Below are 17701 nucleotides of genomic sequence, written 5' to 3'. Positions count from 1 at the left end.
AGTACCAACATTAACACAGTACGATACAGCAAATAGGAAAAGCTGACCAGCTTTAGTACGCTAAAGTACATTTTTATTTGAGGATGAAATTTAAAAATCTGTTTATGAAAGCTGATATTTGGGAAGAATGGTTTTTTCAGTTTTCCTTAAGGAAGGAACACTGACAAAGAAAAAGGCTAGTTTTAGAATCACTGACACGCTTAAATCCCATAAGCTGTAACAATGACCTGTGTTCATAAGTTTCATCAAAACCAACACTTCTGCACTTCAGGAAAATCATTCTGACTGCCAGGACCACAGAAACACAGTAATTTTGTGCATCAAAGCACTAATGACTCCAATGAATCCAAAAGCAACTAAAAATGTGTTATTAATTTCATCATAACTCTCAAATATTCCAACTCAAACTGGAGCTCCATTGTACTTGACACTCTATAAGTGTATCGGTAATTGCTTATATTTCCCATGAAAGATGCAATCACCAGACTTAAAATTTGGTTCCAGTATCACGATTGTAACTCCAGGTTTAGATGGCTGAATATGTCTTTAACGGATTATTATTAGACAGCAAAGTAGTAACTTCATTCAGCCAACTACACAATACACAGCTATCTTCAAGCATGGGTTGAAAACTCCAAAGCACATCCTGCAATTTTATGATGTATTGAAGCCCCAGGAAACAATATGCCTATGCCATTCAGCCATTTATTGATTCAAACTCCCACATCTGTGTGCATCGCTCCTGCAAAATACCATGCTGGTTTAAACAGGCACTGTTGCAAACGGCAAATTACTACCAAATTTATAGAACAAGGTATTCTACACAGGGCATTCTATTGTTCAAGTTATTCTAGTATTCTATTTACCAGAAAAATCTCTTAAAAGTATTTTTGTGTGCAGTTTTGAAGACAGTTCTGCATGCATTGTAAGATCATAATCAGGATTGATTTGGTCTATGATTACAGAGAAGCCAATCCATTTTGCATAAAGTAGAAAGCTATTTAACATTATGATGCTTCCAGCCACTGCCCTCACTTATTAAGTGCACATTCTGAAGAAGCAGGTCATGAGTAAATTCTGCAGGAATCTGGCTTGCCATGTGGTTGGTGCTTCTTGGTTTCCTGCTGCCAAAATGCAATTAGACATTAAAACACACACAAGGCTTTTTCAACGCCATCCTAGGATGTCATTGCTTCAGTTGCCACAGGACGGGATGAATCTTGGCTTCACTGAAGTCTACAGAAGACTTCACTGCGTCAAGATATGATACAGTTGTGAACAGCTGATTAAATTACGACTGCCCTTCTTCAAAGTAGTAGCTTATTCCATAGCATTCTGTGGTGTTCTTTCCACAACAAATTCTAGCAAATAGTTTCAATTCCACTTCAAGAATAAAGAAACTACCAAAAAAAGCAAATTCAGTCTTTATTTTATTAAAACAAGATTTGTTCTGCTGAAGGAATGAATAAATGCATAGCTGCAAAACATAAACAAACAAGTAACAAAACCTTTGCTTCTGGGCATGCTCAGATCTATGCTACTACAAAATTTTCTGAAAAAGATTATTGGGAATCCCGTAATTCATAGCAGATAAATCATTAGAGACAAAAATTCTGGGATTTGCACTGCATTAGCAAGTGAGATACATTTCACTTGTCTTATCTGTTCCCAAAACATCAACAGTTGAAACAGTTCTATTTGCAGAATAAGTATGAATTCAGATTACTCCATTCACAGGCAGTTACCCTAGGGGTCAGAGAAAGCAAAACAGATAAAGAAATCAAGAATCATCATCCCACTCCTGTTTTGCACTACTCAGTGAAGTAAGTGACTCCCAAGCACAGGAGCACATATACCAGCTTGTCCTCCACACTTCAGATCAGGACACCAACCATTTCTGTTACCTGTCACTGATTTACTTCCAAACAGAATATCCTGTCCTGTAATTTAGACCTCTGCACAACAACAACAACAAAAATCCAAATGTATGACTGGGGAAAAAAATGGAAACAATAAATCTGAAATTAAATGAGCTGAAGATACAAAGAAAGAACATCCAGCAACAGCACTGGACCAGTTTGTAATATCACTGTATTCTTGCAAACTCACATTGTGTCAAATGACCACAGACAGTAGAGACAGAGAAACAGATAAAACATTACAGCATCAAGCAAGATGTATTGCAAAATACATTGCCAATTACAAGAACATGAAAACCACGAAAACATGTATTCTCATTTGGGCACAAATTTAGCATGAAACTTAAACACAACTTCAGATTAAGTCATAGTCTCATTATAAATACAACTAAGTACATCATTTTAGCTGAGTCCCAGAAAGGAGCACTTTCAAACTACAGTTACCAGAACATTGGATGCAAACTTGTCAGAAAGAACTAGAAAGCAAAAAATCCTATCAGAAAAGGAACTGAAGAACTGCTAGGTGCAAGCATCAGACATGTAAAGTTTTGGGGACTTGCTAGTCTATGTTTGGTTAGCACCTGGCACAGTATGAGTCTGTGCCATGCTCCAGCTTCACAATACAAGTAAATAATAAAAATCAAGCTGCTTAGAATGAGATTGTTTTAACAGGTTGAATGGGTACTTTGTGAGGGGAGACATTTTAAATTATGAATGGTATAAAAAAAAAGTATAAACTTGCAGAAGGTCAAAATTACATATGCATAGAAGAAGAAATGATAACACTTTTCACAACTATTATAAGTTGCATCTAACTGCTGCCAATTAGGTTCAAATTTAGATTCAGATTTATTCCTCTTCAATCCAGTTATCTTTTCTCGCTTCTCTAGATTAAGACATGCAAACATACTGACAAACATCTTTGTTCACTAACATTAAAAAACAAACCAAAAACCAAATTAACCCCCCCACACCCCAAACCAACCAACCCTCCCATCGATTTCAGTGAGAAAGTATTTCAGCTCTGAAGTTTTCCATTGGTGTAGACTTCACAATCACATTTTGAAGTTTCAGCCATGCTGCTAACGAAACAGTGTGCTATTCAATAATGGCAGCGGAACTGATATCATTTATCTAGTAGGGAAGTGCTTGACTAATTCCTCAAGACCCCAGAAACCTTCTTTTCTCCTTCATGAACATGATATTTTGAGCATTTGTCTGCATTTTTTTGTTTTGCACATATCTTCAATTCTTTTTTCTACATTTACTTCTCCTGTCACACCTCCCCTCTTTTTCCCTGTAGTCACTGAGCATGCACAGAAGAGGTTTCTAAACAGTGAGACATAGAATAACATCCAAGCTTACAGTAAGTCTTATTTTGACACTGTCAACCACAGAAATGTTTCCAGACTTGTAACCCTAGTCTTTTTTTTTTTTTTCCCCCAAAAATGTTACATTTTATACTTGTTCTTTTTTTCTTTTAAGGAAAATATAGAAGTACTTACACTTTTATTTAAATACATTTTTCTTTTTAAAAACCCCACCCTAACAAGGGAATCTATTACTTACAAAAAAAAAAAGATATTACAAGCTATAAATATTATAGTCAAGATATTTTTATTACTCAAAGTTTCGAGGAAAAGTTGTGTGGTGGAGAAACACAAGTTTGCAATGGATGAGTATAGAGAACAGCATTTTTGGCTGTAAACAAACACTAGTGATCTTAAAGTACAATGTTCATTAAACCTTATTTACCCACAACACAATTCATGCTCTTCATGTGTAAAATATTGTGAAAAATAAGATGGTAGAAGTTAGATAGGAAAACATTCTTGTATCATAAAAATATGTTAGAATGGGACTTTTCTATAGAGTTAATTTAAAGTTTTGTTTTAAAAGAAACTTTATTTAAAAATCTCTTTTTGCTTTATCTAAAAATTAGCCTTTCTATAAAAACCATTCTTTTAAAACTTTGCTTTAAAAAAATCAGTTTTATATTAGACAAAATATTAAATTATACAGGCACAATTAGTTAAGAGGGCTATAAGAACTCATATTATAACCCTTCATTTTCCAGTGACTTGCAATACAGTCATAAGATTCTGTGTCTACGGACAACCATAGGAAAATTTATCCATAGAAATCAACTTTTAAAAATAAAATAAATAAATAAAAAATAAAATCAAAAAGCTGTCAGACCATATTTGACTTGTAAAGAAACTTAGTTTCCAGCTGGCTTAAGTACATGCACATCTTTTATTTATCCTGGGAAACATTCGCATACATTTAAAAAAATCCCCAAAATAATTTTTTAGTAAGTGGTTTATGATGACAGCTTTTGTATTAACTTCATATACTATATATTAAAATAAAACATTTCAAAGTCCACCTTTACCTCAATCCAAACCAGTGACCCTTGACACTTCAGAAAATGAATCAAGAATTATTTTGTTTTTTTCAGGGGAAAATGCACAGATATTATGTTCAATGGCAGAGGGAGCAGGGTCTGGTCTTTTCTATGTTTGTCATGTTCTGAAAGATGTATTATACAACTATAGCATTTAGAAAGACCGTTAAAGACAGACAGACAGACAATATAATATACCAAACTGCAGATTTACAAACCAGAGCCCCGATTGTGATGATGTTTAACTATATGCTTAACTTAATAGAAATGAACAATTAATCTTGGATTTTAAAGCATAGAAACATCTGGGGTTTATGTCTCTCGAAGACATTAAATAAGCTGTCATCATAATACCTATTTAAAAAAAGAAAAGAAAAAAAAAGAAAACACTAAACCAGAACACTATGGTCCTTTTTGACATAAAATCACAGTAATTAGAGCATCAGCACCCAAACATGAATCACTATGGAATATAATTTTAATTCAACTAAAGATTTTTAAACAGATATTTAAATATCTGTTTAAACAGACATTTGAACTCTAATACATTTAGATGGATGCTGCTTTAGGTTTATTTAAATATTTTACTGAAAGTTTAAAAAGAATGTTTCAACTATAGTACATAAAAATGTAACCAATAGTACACCCAATTAAAATCAAAAAAGCACAGAAACTCAAATTTAAGGTTGAAATTCTAGAACAACTCACTTCTATTTGTTTGTATTATAACTTCTCCATCTCCCCACTAAGGAATGTGAAATTCACCTATAAACTTAATCAATAAGCTATTTAAAAAGAAAAAAAAAAACCAAACCCCAAACCCTAAGCCTATATTTCTTTTGGAATTTGAGATTTCATTTTAGCCACCACCATTTGAACAGTGCCCTAGAGAGACATATTTCCTTCCCAGCATGGTCCATTATTGCTTGATGAGAGCCCACAGTGACTTTTTGTCCAAAATAACTGCTTTGGACAAGGTTTGAGGAAAAAAACTCAATATAAAACCACGTACAATTATGTTTCATTTCAAGAAAGCACTGAATTGATCTGAATTGTATCATACTGTATTAATTTTAATGCCACTCCATAGGCAAGTATATATTATGTGTTGAAGGAGATGTGCATATACACAAACACAAAATACATACACAGAATTCAGCCCAGATTAATGTATCATTTAATTTCTAGCATAACCACCGAGTAATTTTTTGTACTTTAGACTTATGTGGAAAAATGAGAATAGGCACAATTAATTAATACAGCTTCTATTTTACGTTATTATAGTGCACTATTACGCACTGATAATACCATAAACCCAATATGATACCATTCAAGCTCATTGTTCTGATGTACAGGTGAAGTCTAGTATATAGGATTCTAAGTGCTTTTTAACTCAAATGCACAACTTCTGCAGCTTTACACAGTAGAACAGTGCAATACATTATGTCCCCGTATTCCAGGAACAAGAGCTGAGTTTACAAGTGTACTTGTTTCACATTAGACTGGCTTTGCACTTCCTGCAGCTCTAGCACTTCAACTGCTTCATCTGTGACCTCCTTTTGTTCCCTTTCCTTTCCCACAATCTTTTTCCAGGTGCTGGCTATAAAAAAAAAGTTCTTTTGGTAGCTAGCTCTCACCTGGTAGAACAAGACAGTTTCGAAGTAACGGTACAGCAGAAGTTCTTTTAGAGGGTTGGTTCACAGTGCTAGGGTGACCCCGATCTCCACTTACTTCCCAGTTCCTGACTTTGGATGAAGCTCGCTCTGGCTTCTTGGGAAAAGATTCCGATGTGACTTTCTGCCTCTTTTCAGGAATCCCTGTGACAACTGTTGAGTTCAGAAAGGTCCTTTTTGGTTTCCTCCTCACATTTAATTTTTTAGCATCAGGCTTTTCTTTCTTAAGGTGCTTTCCCACTGTAGTTTTCCTTGTCTGGCACCTATGGATGGAGAAAGCAGAAGATTTCTGGGCACGAGGACGAAGATTCCTCCTCATCCCCTCTTTTTGCTGTTTTTTAGTTCTAGAAGTTTGTTTGCCTGTGGTTACTCTGTTTCCTCTCATCCCAACAGCACATCTGACAGACATAGGTCCTGCAGCCTTTCTGGAAAAAACTGGTTCTTTATTGGTGCCTTCTTTTCTCTTCCATATTGCCTTTGGATTCTCCCTCTCTAACCGCTCACTCCTGATGGAGGTCAGAGGAGTTTTGGTAACTCTGTTAAATGGAGTTAATCTACCATCTCCTTCTACTGCAGACTGGTGAGAGTTCAAAGGTGAAATGATGAGGTGTTTAAAAGAGTTCTCAGAGTGACCAGATACCAGACAATCTGTTCTTTCAGTGGAAACAGAAGATCCATCTGCCTTTTGACTCAAGGCTGCATCATTCCCTTTACCTGGATCTGGCAGGAAAGATGCTGAAGATGAACTATAGAAGTCCGACCAATTGAGTGACTTTGATGGCGTGCTTTCTCTCTGTGCATCAGCTAGTTTCCTCATGTTTGCATCAAAGCTGAGACTTCTGAAAAGCTGTCGAACGTGGGAGGGCTTTTTGGCCTTTTCCCCAACTGTACTCTTTGGAGGCGTTTTCAGAATTCGATTTGTCAGTGGGTCATAATACTTCAAAGAACACTGTTTGTATTTATACCTTACAGAGTCCTTGCTATCTGTGGAGTTACGATTTTTCCTCATTTTGGGAAGATCTGTAGGTTTACCTTTACATTGTTTTATCTCTGGGCATGAAAGTACATACACCACTGTCTTGGGCTGTACAGGACTCATAATCTTGCTATAAGACTCAGGAAGTTTAAGGGCACATAGTCTAGTTTTCATGTTTGGAGTTCTTTCATTCTCTGGCCACATGATGCTTGTTTTCTGATCAGCTGGATCAGATTGCCTTCTAGACATTTTTCTTTTTGCTACAGGGTAGTTCAATAGACTTGTTTGGGTGCCATGGCTGACTTTAACCACCTGGCATCTTGAAGCCAGGCGCCATGTCCTTTTCCTAGGCATTTTAAGAATTTGTGGGTTGCATAGCGTATCTGAGGCTAAAGATGGGTTATCAAAATCAGAGCCACCACTTAAAGCATCATTAAATTCTGGCAATGCTTTAACTGATGCTCCTTCTGTTCTATTACCCTCAACAATATTCTTTTTTTCATCCTTCTGCTTTTTTTTCTTCACTCTCTTCCCTGTACAGTTGGCTGAGGATTCACTGTCAAAGTAGCAGCGAAAACGACCCTCCCTGAAATCACGCACAAGTTCTTCAATTTTTATATCATCTTCATACATAATTTGAGACCAAGTCTTTCCCACAAAAGAAGGAGGCACATGCGGCAGAGCTGGAAGAACTGGTTCTTCAGTATGAACTACAACATCCTGTTTCACTGCTTCTATTTTCTCCACTGACTCACTTTTTAAAACAGAAGAGAGCTGTGTTCCATAGTCTTTATCTTGCAAACTTATTTGGACCTCTTTTAAGAATTCTATATCTTTTATAGCTGCCTTGGGTAAGTCTGTTCGTGCCTGAATAGGTGCATCACAGTCAAAACTCATTTCAGAACTCTCTAAACGAGTATGGTCCAGAAGTGATGAAAAAGTTAAATAGGGTTTATTCTCTTCTTTGAAATAAATTTCTTCAGACGTAGTTCCATGGCAGTATTTCAAAATAACATCTTCAATGGTTTCATCCACTGAACTTTCATCACCTTTGTTCGTTGTCACGTTTTTGCATCTTGCTAGTTGTGGGGATGTCCCAAGATGTAGGGAGCTGCTGACACCCACAGTATCCCTGAGATGGAAATCAGACACCAAAGTTTCATCCTGAGTTCGTAAACCATCTCGTTTTGAGAGAGATTGACCTGAGGTAATAGGTAAAGAACTGCTGTAGCTGCACATAGGATTCTGATGAGAAACTGAAGGGCATTTTTGGTGAACCAGTGCCGGAGCAGGATTCAAGCATGGGTTCAGTAACACATCACTATTGCATACCTCCATTCCTGTTTTATCACATCCTCTATGTGGAATCGGACTTGATGCTGCCAAATTCCTGATATTTTTTCCTGTTTTCAGATTAACAGAAGACCTATGGATTATAGGACTGACAGAAAAACGCTGAGGTACAGGGCTCACAGCTGTAAACTGGCCTTCGTGGCTCTGATTTGCAATTTGAGCATCTTTCAGGGCATCCCATTTCTCATTGCTACAAATGCCCACAGACTGCTGCGATATTCTTACAGCATGTTCCTGCCCTCTTTCTAGCTTTTGAATAAATGCTTGTGTTACAGAAGTTTTCTTTGTGCCCTCATGAGGAGACAGGCATGGAGCAGAAGAGCATATTTCACCAATGGACTCCTGGTCTTTGCTGGAAATCTCCTGTCTGTCTGTGTTCCTCTTTTTCTTCATCTCTTCTGGGGACAGGCAAGCAATCCTAGGAGCCTCTGGAGTGACAGGGAGTGGCATGTCATCATAGGTTGGTCTAAAGAGAAGAGGAAAAGACCCACCTTATATAAATACTGTAAACATGCTTAAGATTTTTCAAAGTCTTTTTTTTTTTTGAAGAGTAATTACCTAGAGTAATCACACCTAATGAACAAACTCAACTTACTAGCTCTGCTACTTTAGCAAAGGTATTCCATTTTAAAAAAGGGCAGAGGGTGAGGGGGGAACGCTCCACAAAGCTAAAGATAAGAATTCGGGCATTAATTGGTTACCATCTTCATGCAACTAACCCTTAAGAATGGCCAAACACACATTATGATCATTTTATAAATACAGCAAAGTAAAAAAAAAATTAAAGATATTGCCTTTGTTTGAAGTTGTGAGCTTATAAAGAGATTATTTCACTGGTAAAACTATCAATTAATATTGAACTTTTGTAGAGAAGTGGAACATTATAATATGGTACAGTATAAAAATACTATTGAGTATAAATGCCCCTTTTCCTACAAAATGTGGCTGCCTGATAGGAACCCTGCACATGTTGCCAAGGAATTCCATGCTTACTGTTTCTCACAGACATACCACAGCTTTGACTCACTTCTATCAGAAGCCAAGTGATGATTGTTCAGCCCTACTGTGACAACAACAGATTTTTATATATTCTGTAACTGGCAGTTCTGTCTTTAGGACTGCCTCAAATACAAGTGTTTATGTGTTGCAGAATTAACAGAACAGAGAAATATGGACTATTTCTCTTATGCAACACAGGAACCCACAAGGCTTCAATGTGTAACAGCTGGGCAAATCTTACGAAAATAATTTTTAAAAAAGTAAACGTAACTTAAGAGAGAATATTATGTTTCATTTGAAAGTTATAACCAAACCTTGCGAGACCCAAATGGATGATTACTTTAATGCATGGAAGACAGCCACGCACCTCTTATGCTGCATTCATCTGCTAACAGAAGTATTGTGAATAAATTTTATTGTACAGTAATTTCCTTGGTTATAACAATTTGGCTTCCGCATTTACTGAAAGTTAAAAATCAATCAGGAACCAATACAATTAGCAATGCTTAATAGTCAACATGTGCAGAAGTCCTTGAAAGACTCAGACATTAGTTATTAATAAAGCCAGCTGATACCAAGCAAACTTGTAGTAAGTATTTCTAACTAGCTACTTCACACTGAAAAACAATCACAAGAGAACTTATCTGAACATAGCTATGTCTCAGCCTTTTACTGAGAGATGTCGGATAAAGGAAGAATTCTCAGCTTGAAAGAACTGGTTTATAGTTGAAAAAAAATGATAGGTTTGGCCAATGTTTAAAAAAAAAACCAAACTAAAACTGACATTTGACCTCTACAGAGTTAACAAGATTTAGTCCAGAAACACATACTTCATAGGATCACCACCAAACCAAAGAAAACTCCCCAACACCCCACCCGCAATAACTCATACTTGAAAGCACCTACTTCAAAACTCAGGATAGGGCTCATTGATAGGGCCCACGTTCCACCTCTAGATTTTGTTCTCTCTCTCTCTCTCTCTGAGCCACTGACAATTTAGAAAACAGTTTTCCAGCCAGCTACATATTAATTTCATCACCAATTAATCTCCAACCACATTTTCCTATGTTTACTTATAAACCTCATACAAGGACATGACAAAAGCTGGGCTTTTGAGAGATGGCATGATAGATGTGACATGACAGACGGAACAAAGATAGATGATTCTCTTCTATTCACGAATTCTGTTATCCTGTCAAAGAAGGAAATTAGGATGGCCTCATGTGATTTTTCTTGACTAAATCAGCAGTAAACATTACTCATCACTTCACTGTCTTCTAGATTCTTATGAACAGTTTGGTTATTCAGTTCTCAGGGAAATACTGTAATGTAAGCAAAGAAGTTTGTAAGCAGATCCTCTCTCTGCCCCTACTGATAATTGACAATTGCTACATTTGTTTTTTCCTACTCCTTCTGAAACATCACATATTCTCCATGGCCTCTCAAAAATAATTACTAACAGCTCCCAGACTACTTCTCAGAGTACTAAGTATCACGAGTGCTGAAAACCCTATTTACTGACGTCATGCGAGGAGAACTACAGAGCCACTAAGTGTCATAAATGAAACAACTTTTTATGCAAAGTAGCATGGAAATGAAAGTTATCAGAAGACCAAGACCTACAAGGTATTTCACAGTGCAGGGACTGAAGCACCATCCATCAAACAAAAAAAGCCTTTCAAGGAAACACAAGGGCAGTCATATGAACATCCTGTAGATCAAAGTCCCCTACAATCATTGCAACTCATAACAAAACGAGGAGCAATATGACTGCATAAAAAGTGATAAAGCACTGCATGCTAGTCATAATGAAGTAGCTTATATTTTACTTTGGCTTTGAACTAATGGTGCAAATTGTATTAACACACCCTTAAAAAAAAAGGATGTTTGTTATTACAGACTCACTACCTATGGCTCCATAGGTAAAGTTGAGTCCAAACACTAAATGTTGAAAAATTCATGCTGCAAAATTTTACCTTTGCTTACTTTCCAGAGGTCAGACGATAAAGGCCTTCTTAAAGATAAGAACTCGTAATCCATGCATTCTACCAACACTTTAAAAAAAAAAAAAAAGAAGAAAAAAGAAAAGCAGCTGTATTATACCTGTTGTCATGGTATCTGTGGGGATGATGGTGTAAAACATCTTGAAGGAAACGCTCCATCAGGCTACTCGTACCCATACGATTCCTACAGTAAGTGGTAAAATGTCTGTGCTGGGAGCTGAAAACATGCTGGTGAAAGATAAAACAGATGACTAGTTTAATACTACTGATAACACACTGGCCTGTTCCTAAAAATTACTTCCCAGGTTAAACATTATGCTGTTTCCCAGATTAAACATTACACTGTTGCTGTGAAAGTATTTAAAAAGAAAAATCTTCAGCCTTTTCTATTTTAAGGCCTTGATTCAATGAGATTTTAAAGCAAGCTTATGGGAGTCACAAATAATACTAAAATGTATTGAAACATCTTTCTGAGTTGGAACCTAAATTAGCAGCTCTGACAGCTGCTCACAAATCTCTTGTAACTAGTACAAATACCCTAAATGTACCTATAAATGACTACTAAAATATTCTTGAACTTCGTATGAGTAAACATCCTGTAATTCACTCGAATTAAGGAGAATTTTCATAAGCATGGAAGATTAAACAGACTTCTACTTTCTAATTAAAAAAGTCTAAAAGACAGGAAACTGACAGAGTTAAAGAACAAAAAAGTAAATAGTTGATCAAATATCTTCAGCCTTGATATCTAACATATTAACCCTAATACTTTACAACATATACAGATCTCAAGATGAAAGCCACAGAAATAAACCTAATGGATGCAATGCACAGCAGTGTGCCACTTCAGAAAAGCAGACTGCGGTAGCCATGCCACTTCACCAGCATCTTTTTAACAGGTAACAGATAAGAAGGGTATCTTCTACTCAGTGCATACATTGTGCAATTCACAAACCAGTAATGGTTGTTCAGTTTAGAGACTGATATTTTATAAGTTGATAAAGCCTTTTGGTACTCCTTGCTATCTGTTGCTGAATCATGCAGAAGCCTTCTCACCTGTTCCAGATTACTGTAGTGTACATGGCAACAGTTGCAGTACCCTTGTCTATTTTGCACTGTGGATACTCCAGGCCGAGGATGCTCTCGCCCTCTTGTGTGAACACTGAAAGAAGTGGGTAATATTACCAAGACTTTTCAGTAAAAAAATGAGAAGTGTTAGGTTGTTTAATTCATGTTCTTAACATGGAAATTCTAAATATCTATCTTACCATAGAACTGGAATAAACTTGCAAGATAAATGTTTATATTTCAGCATTGTAATGGCAAGTAGGACTACATATTTTAAGGTATTACTAAGCAAATTTCACTAAAGAAAATTTTTCTTAAATGCAGAACAGAGGATAAAAGGTTGAAGGCACAGATAACACAAATGCTAATTTCAGTTGGCTGAAATCCAAAGAGAACTGTCACTCCAGAAAAAGGCAGAGTCATATTCTCATTCTTCTGTTTTTTTAAAAAATAGACTGAAGACAAAGAAATACCAACACCCACACATTAGTTTTGGGCACTGCAATGAGCCTTCCCCACAGTGTTTAATACTATGTAGGTACAAAAAGGACCTCCATCATACACTTGATCTACTGCATCACTGTCATCCATTACACAACATAACAGAAAAAGCTGACAAACAGATTCTTCCCGGTTTTCTGTGTGAAAGTAGTAAGATGCCAGTTAGATCATCACCTTACTTACCTGCTATTGCTGTCCTGTTGTAGAGCGCCTTCAACACCATGTCTTTCGATTCCTAAAGAAAAAAACAAAACAGAATATCAAAGAGATGGAATAGAATTTTACCTACAATTAGTTACTTCTTTTACATTGCATTTGTCAAAACTGCTATTTTAAAGGAAGATAAAAAGTTTAGTAAGTTAAATAAAGCATGTAGAGATATCTTTTTGTCCTCAAAGTTCCTCTAAGTGCTTCATAAAATAAGCTTTACTCTTTCACGGTTGAGGTGAGTGGGAATTTTTCTACTGATTTGTCTGGATTAAGACTAGGCAATCTACATTTATACTGTTACATGCGTGATCACTGAGACAAAATGCAGCATGTCTTAAACAGCTTATTACAGGACAAGAAAGTTACATCTACGTGGAAACTCTGTGGACAATTCAGAAGTCACTTCTTCCATCTAATGTTCCGTAATGAAATTTAGGAAATCAAAGTATGCAATTGAAACTACAAGGTGAACTAATGCTTCTACAATTATTACATTAAAAAACCGTAACAAAAACATCTACTTTAAACTTCTCACCTTGTGCTGAAGAAGCAGAAGCTTCATCAGATGGTTTGATTCTGTCAAACATCTGTAAGTAAAAAATAAAATAACTGAGAATAAAAAATAAAAAACCCACAGTAAAGCCCATCCTCAAGTTCAGCCTTCAGTCCAAGCTCCAAGCCGTTCAGAAGCACTATATTGTTTCAGCTACAGACCAAGACTTGACATAAATGAAGCTGCATTTTATAAATAAATTTCTGCTTACTAGGTTACCCTAATATTATATTTAACAATGCATGTTAACTTTGATAAAAGAGGCTAAGTTCTGATCTAATTAACAAATGAATAGAGCTTAGGCTTTGTTAAATTATTAAGCAATAACCTTGTCAAATTCATTTAATTACTTAATTTCCTAAGTTGCCTTTACAATAAAGATGAAAGATGTATGCTAATAAAAACCATACAAGACCTAGACCACACAAAATAATTACCCAGGCTGGAAAAGTAATCCTTATTGCTCAAAAGATCTGAAAACCAACATTGAGTCTCACAATTTTTAATTAAAATATGACTGCAGCAACATGCAGTTAACATGCTTTAGGGTGCCCAAACACAAAGGACTTCTGAGTTTCACACAGTCCATTCACGTTATGGAATGCAAACATACAATCAGCTTTCTAGTACAAACCTTAGAGTCATCAACCTTCTTCATCCACCAAAGGTGACTCCAGACTAGCAAACAATAAATGTCGAGCAGGAGGCCATTTGCAGTGCAGGACACTTCTCTCTTCTCATCCCATCTGGCAACAATAAAGTTAAAGAGCATTTTAAAACAGAGTTAATAACTCATGTTTTCCATGCCCTAAGGCACATAAATTTTTCTGTACCACTTTGCAAACACATCACTCGATAAAATGAATAAATCTCTTTTTGAAGTCTGCAGTACATCCCTCTTTTTTATTATGGAAGTTGTTTTGACAGTCTTTCCTACATAAATGTAACCATTCCTTCTGGAATAACTTCATAGTCCCTATGTATTAAATACTGTTGTCATTTTGGATGCTAGCACTCATGAAATTAAGTGTACTTCTACAATAACAGAAAACAAATTCCTCAATATTAACCGAATTGAAATGAATATATTTTGAGCATCATTCATGAACCTGCTCAGAAAAACAACGTTTCATTTTGCTTACGTTACATAAACTAGTTTGATATTGCAGTAATACATTAACTGGAAATTTCACAGTAGGTTGGATGTTCAAAGCATTTTATAAATTAATCATTATATACTCAATGAAGTATTATCATTAGCATTACAGACAGGAAGACTAAAAGGTCACAATAATTTGCACAATCACTGCCACAGTGTTACAGTGAAAGCACCATATCCTGTCTCAAAACTCAGGACTTAGCAATTCTTAGATCTGCTCTTGGCTTACCATTTATGTAATTGTGGGATGACAGACTTAAAGTTTTGAATCAACCACTTTTACTTTTTATCCTTTATAAACTGTTTTTAGAGTTCTCCTTTCCTGTTCTCATATATGTAGAAAAGATCCTCCTATATGAGGCTACATACCATCAGGGTTGACAGATGTGTGGTTTGTTGTTTGTTTTCTTTAAACTTGTTTCGCTCTTTCCCCGACTGTGCACTGCTCATTATAAAATAGCAGGGCTGTTATAGCAGTTATGGTCAGAAGGAATATCTTAATATCTCAACTCAAAACAAAACCCAAAAAAACCCCCACCAAACCAAACCACCCACCGAAAACACCAGATTCATTCTCCTTCTCATAGTGTATCAATTCATGCAATAATATTTAAAAAAAAAACACCACAACACACAACCCCCCAGCTGTTCTTATAAATCTTCTCATTAGGCAACTAAGAAAAGCTTTCTTGATAGATCAACTGATCTCAGTCACCCTGTTCTATGTCGTATACACAGCTGGAACCCAAAGAAAGTGAAGGAAAAATCCACAAGACTACCTTTCATGAATGATGCTTTATGGAAAATAACTTGTTCCATGTGCCCAAAGTCAACTTACCGATTTTTTAAGGTCTTATTATATATATATACACACTTAAGATAAAGCTACAAATGCAGAGTAAGAGCGATCGCCATTGACAGGGCGGTCACTCAGCAGCAGGGGGCACCATGACCATTCATCCCCGTACACTGCTCCAAAACTGGATGAAACCATCTCGATATACAAATATCTAGTTTCATCTCAGTATCTCAACTGCAATATGTTGGAGGATAGCTACTACAACGGTTCGTTACTTCCTTATTTGAAGAAATAATTTCAATGGTGGTGCGGTACTGGGAGTCCGCTCATCTGCAAGTACAATTCTGTAGGTTACATCCCTAGGCTAAGACACAGACCTATGCACATTTAAACTGAGCTAGGAGCGCAGTAACTTTAAACAGTGCAGGACTATGAAAATAAGTACACTGAATTACTCCAGTCTGCATCTCCTTGTCATCTTTCTACAGTTCAAGGAGATTCAATGGACAAGATCTTCTCACTGGAGGAGAGGTGTGCTAGGTAAAATTTGTAAAAGCCTGGGTTTTGTTTAGTAAGTGACAGAAAAAACATCAGAGGAAGATCCTTCAGAGATACTTATGTACAAAGCTGACAAGAGAGGAAAACCTATTCTCTTTATCTCAGTGTTTTATGAGACCACTAGTGTACAGGACAAAGAAAAAAATCTGAACTCAAACTACACACAGCTTGCTTACCATCTGGCTAGTCACGTAAAGGAAATCTGCTCTGTAGGTACCTTATTTATGTTGCCAAAATCTGAAAAGCCTAACTGCAATCCTTACTTTATCAAAACAGAAACTACAGCTATAAATCCACAAAGGATTTTTCAGATGTCCATGCAAAGCCTGCAAAATTCTAGCTTAGTTAAGATACTTCCAACTATAAGTATCTTAAACTGTTGGATTCAAAAAGTAAATTATATCTGTATAAGCTTTAGCTTAAGCATTTTATCACTGAAAAATCCTGTAAAGTGTAACAAACATGAAAACAACTGGCTACATACAGAAATGATTGATGTGGTAAATTTCTAAGAAGGCTACTTTAGCTGTCTCTAACACCGATACTTCTTTTTGGTTTTATCAAATTACTCTGCATACAGCAGCCAGAGGATGAAAAGCCTTAGACAATCCCATTTAACAAGAGAAATTCATAAAGAGACGATCAAAAGGCATGAAATGCACACGTCAAAAAAATCAGTGGTGCATTCTGATAGTACATAAAAGTGTCATAGAAACTCTCCAGACACGGTCGCTGTTGCCCTGCAAGAGGTAAAATACAAAGGGGTAAAACGCCCCATCAAAATTGCTCCTTCAAAAGCACCTCAGGAAAACCTCTACCGCCCCTGCACCACAGAAGGTCTGTGCTGGGTAGACACAGGGAAAACAACGGGAAAACTTCCCCCTTGAACAAAGTTATCCGTTTTCCGCAGCACTAGCACAAACAGGGAAGCGACAACTTATTTCAGTTACGTGAATAAGTTACAACAGCTTTTGCCCCATCGCCACACAGCACCAGCTCGGGCTCCGGGTCGGGTCCCGTCCCCTGCTGCGCCACGACCACGGCGGGCGGCGTGTCCACGGTTCCCCCCTCGCCCCATTTCACCACCCAGCCGCCACTCGGGACGGAGCCGCGGGCGGCTCCCCGGGCCGGCCGTTAGCTGAGCGGGGCGGGGCAAGGCCGCGCTCTGTTTGAGGGGAGCTCCGCCAGGCACAGCCCAGGCCCCGGCCCCGCTGCCGAGGGGCTGCCGGCACCCACGCGCGTTAACGCCCGCGCGCGCGGAGATTCACTAAGCAGCGCGCGCCCCCGCCCTTAACGGTCGTCGTCGTCGTCGTCGTCGTCCCCCCGCGCTGCCAGCCGGCCCCTCTTCCCCCGCCCGGCACAGCGGCGCGCGTTCCCGCCGCCCGGCTCCCTCCCCGGCCGTCTCACCTCCATCGCTTCCCCGTGAGCTCTTCCGTGCCACGCTGGGGTCAAGGGGCGTCATCCTCCGCTTCCTGCTCCGGGTCGGGTCGGCATGGCGGGGGCGGGGCAGATGGCTGCGCTGT

At 37.6% G+C, this 17701-nt stretch overlaps 1 protein-coding gene across 1 annotated transcript; it reads right to left on the bottom strand.

Moving 5' to 3' along the window:
• Window positions 1-1412: 1412 nt before the first annotated feature.
• Window positions 1413-17616, bottom strand: ZDBF2 (zinc finger DBF-type containing 2). The gene is made up of 7 exons (XM_054830378.1): window positions 17586-17616; window positions 14297-14408; window positions 13645-13696; window positions 13083-13134; window positions 12387-12492; window positions 11431-11558; window positions 1413-8794 (listed from the first exon to the last, which is right to left on the bottom strand). The coding sequence occupies exons 2-7, from the start codon at window positions 14318-14320 to the stop codon at window positions 5953-5955; spliced, it is 3204 nt and encodes a 1067-aa protein (XP_054686353.1). The 5' UTR covers window positions 14321-14408; window positions 17586-17616; the 3' UTR covers window positions 1413-5952.
• Window positions 17617-17701: the final 85 nt, after the last annotated feature.

The sequence above is a fragment of the Grus americana genome, chromosome 6 (genome assembly GCF_028858705.1).
Source record: "Grus americana isolate bGruAme1 chromosome 6, bGruAme1.mat, whole genome shotgun sequence".
NCBI lineage: Eukaryota > Metazoa > Chordata > Aves > Gruiformes > Gruidae > Grus > Grus americana.
The sequence above is the reverse complement of the archived record's forward strand: the minus strand, read 5'-3'. Positions and strand labels throughout refer to the sequence as shown.